Source organism: Opisthocomus hoazin, chromosome 1 (genome assembly GCF_030867145.1).
Source record: "Opisthocomus hoazin isolate bOpiHoa1 chromosome 1, bOpiHoa1.hap1, whole genome shotgun sequence".
Classification (NCBI taxonomy): Eukaryota; Metazoa; Chordata; class Aves; order Opisthocomiformes; family Opisthocomidae; genus Opisthocomus; species Opisthocomus hoazin.
The window spans coordinates 147206224-147227114 of record NC_134414.1 but is presented as its reverse complement, the minus strand read 5'-3'; the positions used below and the strand labels follow the sequence as shown (position 1 = coordinate 147227114).

Here is a 20891-nt window from a genome sequence, read left to right as displayed (position 1 = left end):
AGGCTCTATGCAATACAGAAATCAGCCTGAGGCTGTACAAGAAATATAAATCTTTTGACATAGCAGTGGAACATGCAGATATTTTAGCCTCACTGTGAATCTTTTTGTCCTCCACACGCACACATGCATACTGAAGAAGGAAGTTTTGCTCCCAAGGAGTGTACGGTACCTGGATGGTGCGGGTATACACAGGTTCTGACCATCCTAGACCACCTTCATGATTCCTCAGAGGGTCCAAAATGTTGTTTGGCACAAAGCCTGTGCTGCCACTTTTATTCTGAACCTTCCACCACTGTTTTCTGTCATCCAGAATCTGAAATAATTTGGTAAATTAATTACATTTTATTCCTGACTCCTCCTGCCAGTACTTAGACTGTGCGTTGTTTCAAAATAAAACCGTAACTTTGCCAGGTTCTGCGACTGCCAACAGATCTTACACAGATGACCCTAAGAAGCCCCTGTAGGCTTTCGTGATTATCACCATCATTAATTCTACATGCTCATACTGCACTTTTCAAAAAGGTGGCTCTCAAGAAAGGATATGGAGGAAAAGTGTGTAATGAACCTCTGTAAACTCAGACGTGCTAGACAAGGCAGCAGAATGGAAATCAAATACTTGTGCAGAGAGGCTGGCAGCTCTTCAACCTATATGCAGTTGTGTTGGGGGAACCACGGCCATGTGGTGAGCCCTCCAGATACACTGGGCCTGACCCTTGATAGACGGTAATGGAGCAGGCATCAAGGTCACAGTGAGGCCTGCATTAACCGCAATTAGCAGACAAAACAAGACTTTGAGGAGCAGTTTGATGCACGTGACTGATAGCGTTGCACGAATCAGAGACTGAGAAGTACGCGTGAACAGCGTGTGGACAGTGTATGTGTCCAATCACATTTGAGCTATCGCGTGGCAAGGAACTATATAAACATGGGTTTGTAGGGCAATAAACTGGCTTTGTCTGATCATATTGATCGTATGACGAGTCCTTAATCCCGTCGCGACTCAGTTGACAAAAGGAAGAAGTCACTACTAATAACTCAAGCAAAAGTTCATCGTTCTAGGAGAGCACAAATTTGGAGCGAGAGAAATTCTGAGTGAGCAGGGAATTGGAGCGGAATGGCCAGGAGAAGTCAGAAATATGACTACCTGACATGCGATCTCATACACAACGTTTTCTCTCTTTGGTGATGTTTCCCTTCCAAACTTTCAGTGTCCAGCTTTCAGTGTACCAACTCTTCCAGGAAAGGACAGTCATTCACTGTGCCCTTGTGCACATAGAATCAGAATCATAGAATGGTTCGGGTTGGAGCGGATCTTAAAGATCATCTAGTTCCAAACCCCCACGAGACCAGGTTGCTCAAAGCCCCATCCAACCTGGCCTTGAACACTGCCAGGGATGGGGCATCCACAACTTCTCTAGGCAACCTGTGCCAGTGCCTCACAACCCTCACAGTAAATAATTTCTTTCTTTTATCAAATCTAAATCTTCCCTCTTTCAGCTTGAAGCCATTACGACTTGTCCTCTCACTCCATGCTCTTGTAAAACATCCCTCTCTGGCTTTCTTGTAGGCCCCCTTCAGGTACTGGAAGGCTGCTATAAGGTCTCCCTGCAACCTTCTTTTCTCCAGGCTGAAGAGCCCCAACTCTCTCAGCCTGTCCTCATAGGAGAGGTGCTGCAGCCCTCGGATCATCTTTGTGGCCCTCCTCTGGACCCGCTCCAACAGGGAGCTCCATGTCCTTCTTGTGCTGGGGGCTCCAGAGCTGGATGCCGGTCTCCAGGTGGGGTCTCACCAGAGCAGAGTAGAAGGGCAGAATTACCTCTCTCGACCTGCTGGCCACGCTGCTTTTGATGCAGCAGAGGATACGGTTGGCTTTCTGGGCTGTGAGCACACATTGTCAGGTCATGTTGAGCTTCTCGTCAACCAGCAGCCCCAAGTCCTTCTCCTCAGGGCTGCTCTCAGTCCATTCTCTGCCCAGCCTGTATTTGTGCTTGCCAGAGCCAGTTATTTATTTACTACTAAATGAGATTTTTAAAAGCAACACCAGAGAAGATGGAAGAAACACACAAATATATTTCTAGCATGGATCTCTACAGCACCAATTCGTAAGTCAGCACAGAATCTCCATTTATCTTGCCTGTGATGCAAAATAAATTAATTGAACTTTCCACATTAAGGGAGAGAAATCAAACATATTAAAGCAATCATTAAGGACAGCCACACTGTCCACAGGAAAGGTACACTCAGCTTTGAGTTGTACCAGAAATATGTGTTTTCTATTTGCAAAAAAAAAAAAAAAATACCTCTACAATCTCTTCTTTCATGACAGAAAGCTCACTGTTGTTTCTTGCCATAAATTCATATTTGCATTTGGCATATTTCTTGGTCTGTGCTTTACTGTGTGCTTCATAGTTTCTGCAAAGCAAAGATCAGACTACTGTTCAGTGAGACATTCAAGAAAATAAAAACACTGGCAAAATGCCCTCTTCCAACAACCTGCAAAACATTTAAACAACAAAACCCATCCCACCCTTATATGATGCTGCTGTAGAACTACCTATTCTTAACACACTGATTGAAGTGCCAAAAAAAGTAAAACAAGAAATAAAAGAAAGAGGCGGTTGAGCTACATGGACCTCAAGAACTGGCTTGAATTTGCTCACTGCTTGCAAAATGTATGATAACAACTGAGATTAGCAGGTGCCATTGTTTGAAAATAAACATGTACACTATATTTAGTCTGTTTTTCTACAGTAGGTTAAACAATCATTTGTCATATAAACAAATGACTATACTTAGTATATAAATATCGTGTGCTTTGTATGAAACTGTATTTCTCGTGTTCATCATAAATTGTTTCAAATACATAATAGATGAATAAATTTTTGCCATCAACACCAATGGAATTAAATTGTAAAAAATGCTCACCTACCGTAGACAGTTTTCTTAATTGACCATAAGATACCATCAACTAACAACCTCAAGTGACTGTATCAATTAAAAATGAAAAATAACTTCTTGGCAGTTATGAACAGGGTTCTTTGTAGGACAAGGCATATCACAGTTAAACTCTGCATCTTTCTGTTTCCATGAGGAAAGACCCGTTCCAAATGCCTTTGGGTAAGAAGCTACTAGTTTCTTTGACGTAGTACCTCTTCAAGGTGAGAAGCCCCCTAGTCTCCTCAAAACAGGTCCAAAAGAAATAGTACCATTATTCACATTGCAAATTACACCCAACAACCCAAATCCACATCAGGTAGTAAAGTTAAAAAAAAAATCCAAACAGATAATGAAAATATGAAGCAATCCATGACTTTAAATGCTGCATATGACATCATAGCACAGGGATACAAATGCAGATGGTTGTTGATGTCGGTGCTGTGTACCGTGGGTCCCAGGTGTGCCTGAGCAATCTGGCAGTTAGCTAGCTATTGTATGGCTGTGGAGAACTGTCTCACTTGACTTGAAGAGCAGAACAAAGGAAGAGTCATATTTAGACTGAAAGATTATTTTGAAAGAAAGACAAAACACAAGAAGTGTTTAAGGAGAGAGTGAAAAACACGGGATGAACCCCAGTCTGCAGAATAGCTATTATGAGGCTGAAAGATGTGTGAGTAATCCCCATTTTTTCCACCATCCATTCAAAATTCATATAATTTTGAACTCCTTTCTTACTATTTCAGTGATATGACTAATGTACCTCTGACGGTACTTTTACTTTTAGGCTGCCCTTCCAAACTCATTTCACTGTGTCTTCCTATCTTGTTCACACCTAACTATCCATATCCCTTCAAAAAACCTAACTCGGGAAGAATTTTAAAAAATGCTTATGTTTCAGTTTTACTGCACTCTGTTGCAACCAGCAGCAACATCCCCAGTACATGGGCCAGGCAATGGCTGTACACTTCTGCAGAGACAGTAATTCTTCAAGCTCAGCTTAATGAGACAAACACTTTACTCAGGAGACAAATATTCTCAATACGTCCCTCCATCCATCCTCCATGGTGTTCTCTTACTGCCTATCAGATGTGCTGTAACTGCAGCCCTCTGTTCTCCAGTGCACGCTGCTCAGGATTCTAACGGATTGCACAAACTCTCAGGATGCTTTTCTCCAAATGACAGTGCAAAACCAAACTACACAGCCTACTACTTTGAAACACCACACTACTTGCTGAAAAACTATTCAGTATTCCTTCAGCATCAGAGACAGTCCCCAATATACCTAATATCACACTGAAAGTTTAAGATCCTGCCACTTGGTTTGCATCACCTAAGGAAAGCACACCTTACGGGAGGTCTTGGTATGCTGGAACAAGACTTACTGAAGTTCCCTGTGATTAAAATTTCCTTGGACAAGGGGTAACCTACCTGTCCCTCAGAAAGTACCGGGTGGCTTGTTCACTGCCTTCAGACCGCTCATTAGGAATGCCAGTTTTGAACAAGGATCAGCAAATGATGTCTGAAAGGGTCAGTCTGAATTTCTCACTCCCTCCCTCAAACCCGCTCCTCTACCTGCCTCTTCACAGATGCTTTAAAATTCAGCTTTAAATGGAATTTAGTTGGGGTAATACATATTAACAGGTTTCCCCCAATAATAAGCTCCTACCAGGCACGTATTGTGTGTCTCAGGAGCCAATTAACAAATGGAATTTTGTGTTGTATTGAACAAATCAGAAGACAGGGGCACACTGTGGATGTTTGCATCAGTACCAGCCATCTAGACTCCCTCCTACAATCAGTGGTGAGAAACAAGCACCACTACAGCATGTGTCATTTCATATCTTTCAAAAAACTAACTTCACCTTACATGAACTGCTTCTTAGAAACACCCATTTCTCTTTACCAGCCACAAAGGCGGCTTGGATGACTCTTTCAGTTGCAGCCAGAAACACTGATATCATCAATAGTTCAAAGCAATAAGACTCGTTCTCTAAACCTCAAATGGAGGCAATAACATTTGCATGGAATACTCTTACTCTGAAAGGACAAAACAGGTCTTACCATGTTACAGATAGGAGAGAAAGGAATTTAGAGTACAGATCATCTAGATTTCTTGAGACAAGAACCCATAAAGTACACAAGTTTTAGAAAATGACTACCACTGCTGTTGTTGCTATGAAGAATAAATCCAAAGTTCAGGAAAAGAATCAAGTCTTCAACCTGCACACCACATGGGAATTTGTTTGCATGCAGATGAACAGCAAGATCTTTTAGCACATAGCTCAAAACTAGACGTTACACAAAGGTTTTCAATAAAGAGTTATGCCAATGCTGTTTTAACCAGCTATCTGATCCCAAAAACTTAGTTTAAACATCTTCCGTGGCACATAAGCCAAAATACAGTTCATATGGTGTATATGGAATATGGTTTGGCATGCAGGAGCAATTCCAATAGTGCTTTACTGATTTTCTTCCATGGCTTGTGCTGGTACAAATTGCCCCCCTAGAGAAGGCCGAGACACCAAGGATCACTGCATTTGATCTCGTCAAGGTATTTGGATTTAGACTAAAATGAAGGGGATGAAAGAGGATGTGCAAAAAGACACTGGCTGCTACGCAAACACTTTGGAGCATTTTCTGTAACATTTGAAAGAGCGTGGAAGAAACGAGGAGTTACTGTTCTGAAAGTGGATATTTATGCACCAGCCCAGAAAACAAAAAAGCAGGAGACTACGGAGCACCAAGTGAGCAGCTAAACCAATCAAACAACCATTCAAAACGAGGACAGATGAATCTCAGAGCAGACTTGTCATTCTTTGAAAAAAGCAAAGTATCATTCTTTGTAGTTCTGAAAAGAGCAAAGATGATTTTTAAAAACATGAAACAAAGCAGAAATAAAATTTAAAGCCAAATAGAACAATTCTGTGTTCTCAATCAGGTTGAAATTCCACTGTTTCATTTTTGATAAAAGCATCGATTTAACAGCACAAATAAACAGGGTAGTTTCATAGAAATTGTACTTAAAGAGTCTCAATGATGTGCCTTAGAGAAGCGAAAGCAGAAGACCCACTGCTAACCCGAATCGCTTCTTCCTAGAAACAGTGATCTGCCCCAGACACAGCCAGAGGTAACTACAGACCCCGCCACCCCGCGAGCAGTAAGTCGGGACAGTTATCCACAGCACGACGTACGCCGTCGATTCAGCGTTACCTATCTACATGTCGGCTAACGGTTTGCTTAAAGGCAGCCACGGCCGCCCCCTGGTCCAGCAGCGGCCCTCTTTTGTAAGCTGTGTTACTGAACGCGTACCCGTCGGAGGGAGGGTAGTCGGGAACACCGGGAGGCTGGAAGACAAAAAAGAAACAAAGCCACAGAGTGGATTAGCGTCACCAGCGGCACCGCCTGCTTCACTTCATCCAGCACCCCTAGGGTCCCCGCCAGCATTCACGCGTCCTCGGGTGCTCATGGTTCCGCTATGAAAAGTTAATAACTTCTGCGTTTCAAATACATAAACAGCGAGATCAAAAGGATAAGAATAAAAGAATTCCTATCCCAAGTCATCCCGCTGCATTAATATTGCAGTGGATAATCTTTAGAAAAACAATTCTCTGGGGCAAGGTCCGTGTCATCTCTCAGATCTCACTACAGCAACACAACTTACAAACAATGATTGAATGGCTTTAAAATAAACTGCACTGAGAAACCCCTTTCAGCTTTTGTTCTAGATGTACACTTAAAGTCAGAAAACTCTAGCCAGCTAACAGCAAGCCTATATAAGACATAAAACCTCCCAAAGTAAAATTATCACTCCCTTGCAGGATTACAATAGCAAGTGGCTCATTTACATAACCTTTTCACTGCACGATTGAAGTCAAAGAAGAAATGCAAAAAGGAACATGACACTCTGTGTAACTAAAGATTTTAATTAAGCAAAACAATCCCAATTTATCACAAGCACTTATATAAGAATATTCAAGGTTTTACAAAGCTCTTTTTAAACAGGAACCCTTTAAAAAGCCCACCTTAAATCCAGCAATGATACTCTACTTCTAGCAAAAATTATTCTAACCACCGTTTCCCAAAACAAAAACAAGTTAAGCAGTTAATTTCTGGAGATTATGATACTGAAGTTGCCCATTCTAGACATTTTCCTTATACCTCCATCCAGCTGCAACCCTGGTTTTGGTTTTTTCAGGTTTTTTTCTTTGGCCTGTGTGGCTACAGAAAAGCCACGCACCTCATCCCTGCCTCCAAGCAGCTGACCTGGCACCCAGAGACACTTGCCTATGGTGCTGAGGGTCTATGCAAAGAAATTAAAACCACACAAAACCCCCCATACACATAGTGACTACACTGCTGTAGGTGACCCTGCTTCGGCAGGAGGGTTGGACTAGATGACCCACAGAGGTCCCTTCCAACCCCTACCATTCTGTCATTCTGTGATAGAACACTCTTTAAAATTACATTATTAAGACATCTCTCAGAAAAATCTGAAGTGTCACCTAACTTACCCCTGACATCAAAATACACCCAGGAAGCAGGAACTCATTCTACTTCACACACAAATGACTTGCATTGCCTTAGCCTCACTGGACTCCATCACCAGTTCCCTGTTGTTTCATCTGAAGTCCTCATTACCGAACTGACTCCACCTTGAAATCCCTCTGGTGGGAGCTGCGTGTGTGGCTAGATCTTCAGATTCAGGAATGGAAAGAAAAAACACCAGAGGTTCTGATAAGTGGGAACCCCCAGTGTGCTCTGACAGTGGCCAGCACACACTCGCTCTCCACTCCCAGCGCGGCACGGCTCTCGACACACAGCCTGGGTCCTCGAGAGAGCAATGGCACACCGAGACACGAGGACAATTAGCGGCAACAGATGAACACCTTAATTCTCATCTTATTTTTCCAACATTCTTTGTTTAAAAAGCTGTTATGGCAGACCTACGAAAGAATAATCATTCTGGTATCACCCACTCCAGGGCAGTCCTTTTGCCGCAGACAAACAGTGTTCTGCACTCAGGCAGCTTTTTCCAGCTGAGCACCTAAAGCATTTCACACCTACTGAGCAGCTCAGTGCTTCCCCCCCTCCAGGGATGTGCTGAGGAGGCATTGGGGCGGGCAGCCGAGGTACCGAGGTTAAATGACATGCCCAAGGCCACGCGGGAATCGGCAACAGTCATGAAACCGAGGCCTGACATACCAGGTGCTGGGCACATAAGTGCCTTCAGTAAACTGGGATTTATTTTAGTTTTTTTGGTCTTTTGATGATTAAGACGAAGAGGCTAAGCTGGCACAAACAGTTAGCGATCCAACCAACACATTATTGACATCAAAAAGCATGAAATTAACTCCCTGAGACACATGCAACAAAAATCCCTCAATGCATTCTCCCCTCCAATTCTTTGAACTTATTATATAGATACAAATAAAAAAATAAATTCTTGCCATCATCAGAACAGAAAAATTAATTTCATTCTTTTTTCAATATTATTTTGCTTTTTGTTTTTTTCTGTGTGCGTTTTTGTTTTTTAATTTAGAAGGAGCCCAATATAAAAAAAAAGAAACAAAGCTGCATGGAAATGTAGAGCAGCAGTGAAACACTGAGACGATGTTTGATGAGACTTTTCTGGGAGCTCAATAGGGCAGGAGGTGACAGCAATGGCAACAGCTACATTTCACATTATTGTGCCCATTAACTTTACTAAATGCTTTTTTGCTCAAAATGAATCATTGGCAATAACTTAGTTTTTGATACATTTATTCTTGTGTATCTTGTTAAGCATAAAGCCAAACTGTTTTAAGTAATCAAATATGTACCATCTTATTCTCCTTTATTTGGCAGGCTTTTTACCCAGTTGTTTGTAGCTGAATAGACTTCGTTTTTTGTTTTTTGACTAATGGAGATTTTCATGAAAACCAGCTCATATCATGACAAGCTCTCCATGGGCAGTTCTGATAAACTTTTGCTGGAGAAGCTTTGTTATCTCCAATAAGGGAGTTGCTCTGCGAGAGAACGCCATGTCACAACACCCAATAATCCTTCCCTTGAATCTTCTTCCATATGTGCATTTTTTCACTAACAGATACAAAAACATATATTATAAACTTAAGATAAAATCTAGTATCAGAACACTAAGATGTACTCCAAATATAGTACTGGTGTAGATTGCTCGAGAAAGATAGGAAAGGCTATGGACTGGACCTAGAATTAGATGCATGTCCATCTCACAGCTGCTAACAGGGGATCTTGGACCAGCTAACACTTGATTGAAACTAAAGCTAGTATAGAAAAATAAATTAAAGTTTTAAATTAAAACTTTTATCCTCCCAACAACAAAAAGCTTCCAAAACTAAAAGTTTTATATGTTTAAAAAGGCAATAGCTTTTTTTTTTTTAATTAAAAAGCAACAGAATCCACCTTTATTCCTAAAAATTTCACATAAAGTGCATTTTCTGACCACCTCCACTGAAAAAGAGTCAGGGGTAGAATCTTTATAGTTAGACCCTTTGTTTCTCAACAAAGTCAGTCAGTAAATGCACTCTGTTTTTTTTAAAGGCTTTAGGTGGTGGTGCATGTTTCCATTCTCTAAACAGAATAATCTATGTTTTGCTAAATTAATCACATTTCTTGGGAGAAAAGGATGGGGCAATGTTTCTGGGCAATAATTCTTCCAACTGGCAGCTGTTTTTCAGAACCAGGCCCAAATTACCTGACACGGCATTACTCTGACAGCAACTCCAAATACTTTCTCGTAATACAGTGAAAGCATCAAGAAATTAATGAAAGGAATATTAAATTCCACATTTGTGAAGAAGCAGCTTAAATCCAAAATTAAAGTGGTTGTTTTTAATTCTTGTCTGTGTGTCCGTGCATAGACCCACGTTTAAGAACACATTGGTTCAAATTCTGCCTGAAGTATATATGATCAAAATCAGTGGGATCTGAAAGCATAGGTCCAGAATCCAACCAAATCATGGAGGCGTGGACTGTCCTCCCAACTCAGGCGGGAAAGTGCACCAAGTTCAAGCAGAGCAGTAGGCAAAAGCTTTATATTTTTCCTAATCATATCTTTGGTCACTGAACGAGTATTTGGCTTGGTATAACTTTAATAAAATTACAATGAGCTTGCACCAACGCAGCAGACGTCACAGCACAGTTACTCCAACAATGTCACAGAATATTTTCTTTATGAAGGAAGCGGTTGGTGTTGCCTTCAGCTAATTTAGAAAACGCTGTTGCAGGGAACCTACCTCAGTTGACAGTCTTTTCATTTCTTGTTTGCGCTGTTGCTCTGCAACATTTGCCACGGACTCAGCCAAATGATTGAGCTCTTGCTCCTTTGGAGCTCCCATGAAGTTCAGCAAAGGAGGCTCCCAACCATTTCGGAAACGGGGGACATAAGGTGGGATAAAATGGTCTTTGGGCCAATCCGCTCTGTAAGAAAAGTAAATAAGAGATCTGTGTCAAGGGTCATACAAATATTGGTTTAATAGGTTTCCTAAAAATTGAAAAGTTTTAGAATTTTATCAGTATCATAGAATCATAGGTTGAAAAACACCTCTAAGATCATGAAGTGCAACCATCAACCCAACACCACCATGCCTGCTAAACCATATCCTGAAGTGCCACATCTAAGCATGTTTTGAACACCTCCAGGGATGGTGACTCCACCAGTTCCCTGAGCAGCTTATTCCAATGTCTGACCACTATTTCAGTAAAGAAATTTTTCCTAATATCCAATCCAAACCTCCCCTGACGCAACTTGAGGCCATTGCCTCTCATCCTATGGCTAGCTGGGAGAAGAGACCAACACCCACCTCACTACAACCTCCTTTCAGGCAGTTTTAAAGAGCAATAAGGTCCCCCCTCAGCCTCATCTTCTCCAGACTAAACAGCCCCCATTCCTTCAGCCGCTCCTCATAAGACCTGTTCTCCAGACCCCTCACCAGTCTCGTTGCCCTTCTCTGGACACACTTCAGCACCTTAACATCCTTCTTGTAGTGAGGGGCCCAAAACCAAACACAGCACTCGAGGTGCGGCCTCACCAGTGCCGAGTACAGGGGCACGATCACCTCCCTGCTCCTGCTGGCCACACCATTCCTGATATGAACCAGGGTGCCGTTGGCCTTCTTGGCCACCTGGGCACACTGCTGGCTCACATTTAGCTGGCTGTCGACCAGCACCTGAAGATCCTTTTGCACTGGGCAGCTTTCCAGCCACTCCTTCCCAAGCCTGTAGCATTGCATGGGATTGTAGTGACTCAAGTGCAGGACCCGGCATTCAGCCTTGTTGAAACTCAAATAGTTGCCCAGTATAGAGGAGAGGTTTTATTACAGTACAGGCAGAATTGTGCTAGAACACAGAAAATCAGCAGAAAACATTGACCGCAGCTATGCTCCCTGCTGCGCCCTGCAGAAAGAAGTTGCACCTGCCATAAGGACTTGTCAGTGGTAAAACACAACATATTTCTGTCTTGTAGCAAAGTACGAGTAATAGAAGAATCAATCACAAACGAATTTAGGATTTGTTTTAACTGTTAGATGGGGAAAAATATTGCAATGCTATATTTGTGTTGAAGCACCAGACAAAAGACTTCAAAGAAACAGCTTGCTTTATAAGAAAGTCTGAAAGCAGATATGAAGCACGACTGTTCAGAGGGCCTACCTACACCTGAAGGAAAAGTTAAACAATAGCTTTTACTGACAAAATCCCCCACCCCATCTCTACATGCTCCAAGAGACAAGAATTATCATCCCATTTGCTGTTTTATAGTCCAGACCAATCTTTTTAAAATACTGTATTACTTTTCAGAGCCCCACTAGCATTTACTATTGTAATACAAAACACCTAAATAAATGCTTTCACACTCTGCCTTTGCACTATACTTAACATGCTGCCCCACAATATAAATTACTGTATCTTCACAGGGGAAGCAGAAATGGGAATGTACATTAGAGTGTTTTAATAGTCTTGTTGTTGACACTGCTTAAAATTAAAGGACAAATGCTGCCAGTCACACAAGTTGCAGGAACAGTCAGCTATTACTAGCCCATTAGCAGGCCTGAGCTAGGTCAGCAACCCTGGAGTTTCATTATTCACCTCTCCTGCTACACCACATCACAGTGTACCTCTGTATACTGAGATCAATCAGACCATCATTTCTAATCTGCACAGGTCAACCAACTGTATTCTACACGCTTCATTCTTCACTGCCCAACATGAGCTACTTCTCTTTCCATTACACTTCTTTCAGCATGGACTATACGAATGATGATGGTAGTTCCCAAGACAAGGAGCCCATTATCTCACTCAGTGATCCTTTTTCCCTGCGCGGGGCTCCAATGCTGTGGGGCAATTTCCACTGCCAGTCCCACCACAAGCTGCTATGAAGCCAGCAGAGCTTGAAGCAAGTACAGGCAAGCGGATGGTGCTTTGTTGGGGGTAAGATCACTGGCAATCACAAGGAGCTGCAGATCCTGTTTCCAGCTCATTTTGTAGTAGCAGGTCGAACTGTAGGCCCAAAGTTCAAATTTGGACATTCCTGGTCCTGCAGCAGAGTGAGCCCAAGGAAGGGAAAGACCTGCATGTCACTCTCCCTACTATGAGGATGTTTGTCACTCCAGGTTCTGGGGCCTTCTATGCAGCCTTCCTTACCAGCAAAACATGCAACTACTTTTTAATCAATCAACTAATTAATTAAAGAAAACCACTTGGATGATATTTCTGTTTGAATTTTAAATCTAAGAGCAAGGATGAATAAACACAAAATACATAGTGCATTTCCAGCCCAAGTGGTTGCATACTTAATCACCATCCAACATACTTTTCTACCACAGATTACAGAGTTAAAACACACTTCGCTAATTTAAGCTTTTTCTTTAGCATGTTCTATTTACCTAAGTAATTTCAAACCACATACCTCAAAAACAACAAATGTGTAAAATAGTTAGTTTTTAGCTAAGCCTAACCGTAATAGTGAATCGGTTAAGCGCGACATCTAGGATATGCACATGTAACATGGTTCAGCCAATAAACATTGTTTAAAAATCATTAGCATTTTCTTTATAGTGTTGTGATGCCTTTGAAGAAGTAAAGACATTGTAAATTTTTAGCTTTTGATAAATACTTGAAATTGCAAATAGAAATCTGTATCCTGTTCTTCAATATTTTGTCACTTTTTATTGCAGCTTCTTCAAATTGATTTTTAATAAAGTCCAGATAGCTGAGTTGGAAAAATAATGGTGAAAAACAACTGGAAACATTCAAGGGACATTTCAGAAAAAAATGACTGCGAGAGGTTGTGTCAAGAGGTTCTTGATATCATGGACAAACCAGAAATTTCTGTCTGCATTTTCTCACTTCTTGAGACCCCTAAAAATCAAACCATTCCCAAATCCCACTGAGGCTGAAAAGTTCCTTTCCATTAACTTCAAAGCACATGTCTGCAGAGTCCAAAGCCTAACAAATTAATATTGAGTTTACTAGGGGGGTGGATAACCTGGTTAAGATCATGTCAATAAACCTGAGTTTAGGAAATATCTCTAAAACATGCAAAGGCTTTTTCTCACCTGGCTTTAGTCCATGTGTCACCCAAAGACATCCATAACTGTCCTTCCTCACTGGTGACCGTGTATTGCAAGAAGTCTATCGTATCTTTGGTTAAGAGGGGGCTGAGTACTGTACCAGCAAGCTCTGGACCTCCTGTTGTCTGTACCACCTAAATCCAAGTTTTAAAATAATACAAAGAACATACACATTGTCAGCAAGGAAGTTACTGTGAATACAAGTTACCTACAGTGCTGCTAGGAAATGTTTATTACTCACAGAAACAGCCACTGCCCCTAAAACTCTGAGAAGCTAACAACCTATCTTAGTGTCCTACAGATCACCTAAGCCATTTATTGCAGAAGAACTGCTGTTCTGGTCACCAACCATTGTGTATCTAAACCCATTTTTGGCAATATTATTTTTGCTCTAGTGATCAAAGCTACACATACTTCCTTTAAACAGACATATGGCTATGCTTTCAACTCTCCTCCTATATTATGTATTTACATTATTATGTAAATATCAATTTTTTACTGTTAATTAAAAATAATAATGGCAAAATGTAAGACACAAAGCTAAACATGAGTTAAATAAATATATTTAATAGATGGGAATATACGCAGAAAAGGATATAAATTATTTTCTAAAAAAACCCCTCATCCTGAGATACACATATTTCTCCTTAGTTATTGTCCAGGGACACAACATTTCAACCTTGAAAAGGTTACAGAGCATATAAGAGTTCTGAAGGAAAATACTGAGAAAATTATAAAACCTTACCATATGCAGTGGGGTAAAGAGAAAATGAACCAGTTCAGTTGCACTAGGATTCTGGATATGGAACTTTAATTTGGCCTGAAGGAATGGGAAAATAATACATTTTAGGAAATGGTTGACTTTTATGACAATATATACTTCACATAAGGATGGCCATCCCTGGTCAGGCCACGGTTCTGCCTAAGGCCAGTGTTTTGTGTGCAACATCCACTAAGTGCAAGTGCTCATTCATCCAATTGCTTTTAAATCCATGTATATTTTGGCACCTAATGTACAAAACAAGAAGTTCCACAACTGAATTATATACTTTGCAAAGCAGCATCTCCTTTGGAAATTTGTCACCTGCTAGTTTCATTAGTATTCTATATTTATTTTCCAAATGAAAACTGAGCAATCCTTCTCACCTTGCTTTTTCCAGTGATGCTTAAGCATTTACAGATTTATTACATTCTTCCTCTGTTTGGTCTTTTCTAAGCTAAAGTAATTCTTTCGAGCATTCTTGTTCTCCCTGTACCTTCTTCAATTTTGCTGCACTGGGAACAAAATAAGGCCAGGGAACGTGACATACTGATGCTCTTTATTTGATTTTTTTTTTTTTTTTTCCTGATGGTTCTTAATATTTGCTTGGTTGATCACCACTGAACAAGGATGATGTTCTCACAGGAATCTGTATTACATCAACTTTTTTTCTGATTTGTTTTATACATGAGATTTTTCCCCACCTGTCCATGCTCTATCATATCTATCAATATCGAATTTCATCTGTCACTTTATCTGTTATCATGAGATATTTCTACATTTATAGACTCTGCACTCTCCATTTGCCACAACATCTGTAAATATGTTGGACAGCAAAGGCCTCTGCAGAGGCATGTGTGGGACTTCACTGCTGAATTTACTGCACTTTGAGACCGGACATTTTAGTCCTATAATTTGTTTTCTATTTCACCAAACAAGAATCTAAGAAACTACATTCAATCTCACAGTAGCTCAGATTCTTTAAGAACTTCAGGGTGTGCAACCTTGCTGGACATGTTTTGGAAATCCAAAGAAACAAAATCAAAGGATTGACGGATTTGTAGACACTATTGTGGTTTGCAAGAAGCATGTTTGCTTCTTCCTCAATTTAATATACCTGCCTACAAAATGCATCCCATGTGCAGGCACCTCTATGGTGCCTGCTTGTCGTAGTCCCTCAGATCCCTGGAATGACTTTAAAGATTATCAGCACTACCTTAACCACTTCTCTTCCTCCGAAAAAAGGGCAGTTTGAGAGGGGTTACACACCGTACCGTGTGGTGTGCTGATTTAGTTTTTGGAAGATGGATGAATTGTGCCCATTCAAACAGGGCTGCTATTCATCAGCCTATAACTTGCCATTTTGATTTGCTCTTCTTTAACCCATGACCGGTTTTTCAACTTGAAACAGATAATCTCTTGTGGCCCCCATAAAAACAGTTTGCATGAACATATTGTCCACTATAAAGTTTTTCCAAGTAAATATATGCATTAAAAAATTGTATACTTTTTCTGATACAGCTTCTTGGAGGATTTCTTTTATTTACTGATCACCCGTTGGCCCTGCGGGCTCCAGAAGTAAGAAGCATGCCAGGATGTGTTTTAAAAAGTTACAGTAGTTTTTATTGCATCTTGCCATCTGTTCCTCAAACTGCTTTTGGCTAGCCTCATTCTACCTCTACATCTAGCCTTCCAGAGTGTGCCTCCAGATGAAGAAAGGAAGAGGACGTGTTTTGACTTCTAATAACTGCCTATACATTGTTCTTCAGTAAGAACAACTTTCTTTCAGTCTTCCTAAAGTTTTTTTGGCAGATGGTAGGCATTTCCTAACAGCTTCCAGCACGGTGTTTTAAAACAGTTTCCATTCTACTGGCAAACATTTTATTCTTCTAGCTGCTCCTATTATTTTTAAACTCAATTCTTCATTTTATACAATTCTCCATGTCAAGCACCAGGAAGTGAAATTTCAGGCTTTTGTGGCTCCTGCAATGATGCTGAAGTAAAGAACTGTTACAGCACAGCTCTTCAAGAGCAACATTAGAAACCAGGTCCTAGATGCTGCTGAGCACCAAAACAAGAACTGCTTCTTGTCCTGCACAGAAGACAAAAATTTGAAGATGCACATATTTTTCTTGGGTAAAAAACTACTTTAAATGCAGAACGTGGTAAGAAGTAAGAATTGAAATAAAAAAGAACATTACAAACGCTATTACTGACAAGGACCAGCATGTTCTAAGACATCCATCCCCTCTAAACCAGCAATCCTTTAAGGTGAGAATCACAGCATTCGACACAGGGTTTTTAAAAAAACCCACACATTCTTAACATTTCTAAATATCTCTGATAGCCCTGCAATCAGAATTCTTTCCCTGAGAGGAATAAAACGCTGATTTGACTCAGTGAACGCAAGAACAATTTTCCCTGTTGGCATAGCTTCCCCAGCAATTGGAAGGGACAGTCAGTATCTGAAAGTAAATGCTTTGAAGGTGTCCCGCTTGCTGCCTGCCTTGAACAGTGTTTGCAGAAGAGGAGATGCCAGGAGAAGGTTCTTGAATTAGCATCTCCACTTGCTGAAAGCCTATAAAGCGACAGCAATTTGTTGGATGGAGCATTCTGAGGCCAGAAAGGTCCTGTGTAATGATGGCAACAAGTACAGAGAGTCTGATGGACATAGCTGAATAAAACTAAATTAAGGCCACAGCTGGTGATGCTGGCAAGCACGCAACAGAACCGTGACCCCAGCAGATGCTCCTTGAAATTCTTTTATGATTTAAACTCAAATTCCCAAGTAAAAGTCTTTAAAGAACAAGGAACAGAAGAAACATAACAATGCTGAAAAAGAAATATGCTCATCTAGTCACTGTGTAGAGCCCTTGAGGAGCAGCATACCAAAGGTGGCTCTAAGGCCAAACCAGGCCAGAGGTGGCCAGATCTGCTCTTGTCTCAGTTCAGACTTGGATTGAGAAGGAAAAGGTGAACACCCAAGTTCAGTCAAGTATCAGCTGAGCTATCTTCCTGTGCGTCAGCCAAGGACCAAACAAGATTACATTTCCAGGTATATCAGCATTCTTGAAGAGGATAATGTGGGTTTGCTCCTTCTGAAAGAGCAGTGGAGACCAAGACAACACAGATACAAGCTCACATTTCCCTGGATGGCATGCCCACCTCTGCACAGCTGGCAACAGCAGGGCATTTAAGACCCACAAGGTTTCTCTACATGAACAAGGCACCAGGAATGTTAGACAAAAGGCAGAAGACTTGATTAATACATTCCCAAAGACAAGATAACCTTCTGCAGCTCCCTCAAGAGAGTCAACATTAAAGCATCCATACCCACAAGAAAACTTAATTTAAAAATAACTACAAATAGTGTTACTAATTCTTCCTTCTCCTTTTCATCTTTCCCCAGAATTTCAGTTCTGCATTGAATATTAGTGAAATAAGACACAGGATAACCAATGCAGAAAAATCAACACCCAAATTAATTTGTAGTGGTGGAGAAAACAAAGATCATGTTATACTTAACATCAGCTACCCCAGGAAAAAAACTGTTATTGCATGCCTCACACCATCATATCCACTAGCCATCGCTTACCAGAAGATTGAAGCCATGCTTAAATTTTTGGAAGCAGTCAACAAATTCATCTGGAGGTGGTGGTTTTGCACGGAGAGTAAGAACTCCCTCTGGTGAACAAATTGACATTTTTATATATCCATGCATATGGTATATAATTTATATAAATATTATAGGTATAGTAAATGTAAATACATAATAAATTTACCAACTTACAGAATTTTGCTAATATAGAACTACAACAGTGAGTCTATTCTGCAGTCATATCCCTAATCAGTCACTCCTCACTGACTTCAAGCAAATAATTTTCATAGATTTCCCCCTATAAATATATTGCATAGGATTTTTTTTGCTCAAAGTGAAAGAAAATTACTACATTCATGAAAAAACGGGACAAAAAGACACATTTGCTAGCTACTTCAATAATCGTTATAGAAACAGAATTGTGTGCAATAAGAACTCCTACCTCCAGGCCCTTTCTTTTTACTTTTCTTAGTTTTCTTCCTCTTTGAAAGTTCAGCAAATGCTTCAGCAGCTTTTTGAAGTTTGGTTACGAAATACTCAATGTCATCCAAAATATGGTTCAGAATTTGCTATGAGAGAAAAGAAAAGTAACAGTTTCTCTACAGAACCTATAGCAGAAATACTGCAGATATCAAAATTACTACACTCTTAGACACCAACTGCTTCTTCAAAACAAAGTCCATGATAGAACATTGATTATTTAGGTTCATTATGTTCTTAACTTTACAAACCTGTACAGTATTTTAAATCTTAGATTTTTAAAAACCTAGGGCCACTGGAAGTTTTTTAAAATATAAGCATCAAGATTATTATATTCAAATTGGAATTGCACAATTCATTCACACATTACATTTTCTCTCACAACAGATGAAAAAATTTTAATTATTTGTCTAGGACAGCATTTTCCTAAACCAGTATAACTTTATAACTTCATAATTACCTTTAGTACCAAGTGTCAAGCTCTTACTGAATGTCAGAATGCAGTTTTATAGAAGAAGTACTCTTTGAAGCATTGTTTTCAAAGAGCAAGTAGGGGAGAATGAAGGAGCCCCTGGGGAAAACATGTATACACCAATTCAGCAGGCCTCAACATGCTTTCCTCTAGGCCTTCAGATGTCGCTGAGGGCAACATCAGAGCAGAAAAGTAGAAATCTAGAACTGACAAATGGGGCAATATTTGAAATCACATACATCATAAGACCGGCCCAATGTTGTGGCTTATAGGCAATATCAGAAATGACCATACGTTAATTTTCCAGATATTGCACATATCTAAGTCTCACTAAATTAATGGGACTTATGTATTTGCTGAATTTGGTCTACCACATAAAATTAGTATTTATGTTTCTAGCTCTTTACGGCAGAAAACTTTGCATTAACATTCAGTATGTTTTTTTCTTTTTTCTTTTTTTTCTAAAAGAAAAAAAACAAGAAAAAGAACTACTGCCTATTCATTTTCAGGTCTACCACACAAACTTAGGCTGTCTGGAAAGCATTCCTCCAGAACTGAATTTCCCATGTGGAAAAAGGCTTCCCACGAAATAGAGCTGCAAAATTTCACAGACATTAACCAATATTGCTTGTAGTCTCTCACTTACAACATCTCTGTCAATCCTGGCTGCTATCATCTCTGCTGTTTCTTCATGATCATGGTATTGTCTATGTTTTTCAACTGCAGAAAAAGGAAAAAAAGAGTAAGACATCCATACATGCAGAATTAGTAGCCAACGCTTCCTTAAGCTTGAAATCATACTGCTGTAAGAAAAAGATGGCCAATGTTTGTACCATTCACTTCGCAAGGGCTCCACAGAACCTGAAAATTTTGCACCCTAATGCCTGATCCAGCCAAGTCTCACGAAAAAACAAAAACTTAGGTGTATGCATTCAGTCAGCTTAGCTGCATAAGTGGAGTTAACCACAAAAGTGTGGTACCAGGGTCTAAATCAAAAAATTGAAGCTGAAAGTGGGCCATTTTAAATATAACATAATGAGAAATCACCCCATTTTGCAAAAAGCTACTACAGCAGAAGTGAGCAGCAAGGAAGAGTGTAGCCATGACTTCAAAGACAATTTTGATGTAAAAGGTAATAAGCAAAAAGTGATGTAGAAATTTGGGTAGAGTAACCAAATGTGGCAACATAGAAATGGGAGATAATGATGTGATAAAGCAGGTATTTCCAAATAAGAATAGACAGAGTCAGCAATTTTTATTTGAAAACAGCAAGGGTTAATATTTTGAGAAGTTATAAGCTTCACATTTTTAAGTCGCACTAAATACTGTATTGCTTTTGTTAACAGGTGGGATTTTAGTAAATACATTCTAGAAAAGATCCACATGAATGGAATAAAAGGAAGTGCAGGAATTCGGATCCACTAGTACTCTGGCAAGACAGACCACGTGACAAACTAATGAAAGTTTTCTGAAGCGGGGAGAAGTCAAACAGAAGAACAAACTAGCCTTTACTCAAGATAGAGGTACTACTGTAGACTAGTAGACAAAAACACCCTTAACAGCTTTCTCTGAATATTTTGTTTTTTGCATAGTTGTGCACTTTGTTGAGTGATAGTGTGATAAACCAAAAATGATAAAGACTCCATAGTTAATAATGTCTAATTCTAAAATTTTAGTATCTATTATTAATTAAAAAAACACCAAACTCACACCAAGAAAGGCCCCACCTTAACTAAGATTATTCCCTTAATAAAGCCTCTTTTAAAGAAGGAGCTTTACTGTTTCTAAAGAGGTTTTTTTCAACAAAATCTCACCAAAATAAAAATGTTTCCATTAGAGAATTAAAAAATAACAGCAAACAAAAAATTCCAAACCCATCAGAAATGCTACAGCATTCCTTAGTTCAGGCTTAAAAAAAATAAAAAATGGAAAAAAATATAGTTTAGCCACATAGGCCATTATAAAGATAGATATAAAATAAATAAATACTGCTGATCTCCTCCAGTCAGCTTTTAATCCATGATTATATTTTTTAATTGTCTGAAATATCTAGCCTAC

General features: G+C 39.9%; 1 protein-coding gene across 9 annotated transcripts in view; it reads right to left on the bottom strand.

The window, feature by feature from the left end:
- Positions 1–20891, bottom strand: part of EPS8 (EGFR pathway substrate 8, signaling adaptor) — a 147480-nt gene that overhangs the window by 18765 nt on the left and 107824 nt on the right. For 8 of the 9 annotated variants that reach the window (XM_075440546.1, XM_075440564.1, XM_075440537.1 and 5 more), the window contains 9 exons: positions 19480–19553; positions 18324–18450; positions 17879–17967; positions 14269–14343; positions 13509–13657; positions 10191–10374; positions 6148–6281; positions 2301–2412; positions 170–313 (listed from right to left, as the gene is read on the bottom strand). In XM_075440546.1, the coding sequence (XP_075296661.1) occupies positions 170–313; positions 2301–2412; positions 6148–6281; positions 10191–10374; positions 13509–13657; positions 14269–14343; positions 17879–17967; positions 18324–18450; positions 19480–19553 (1088 nt within the window). The remainder of the gene's footprint in view (positions 1–169; positions 314–2300; positions 2413–6147; positions 6282–10190; positions 10375–13508; positions 13658–14268; positions 14344–17878; positions 17968–18323; positions 18451–19479; positions 19554–20891) is intronic. The other variant, XM_075440577.1, reaches the window with a different exon arrangement.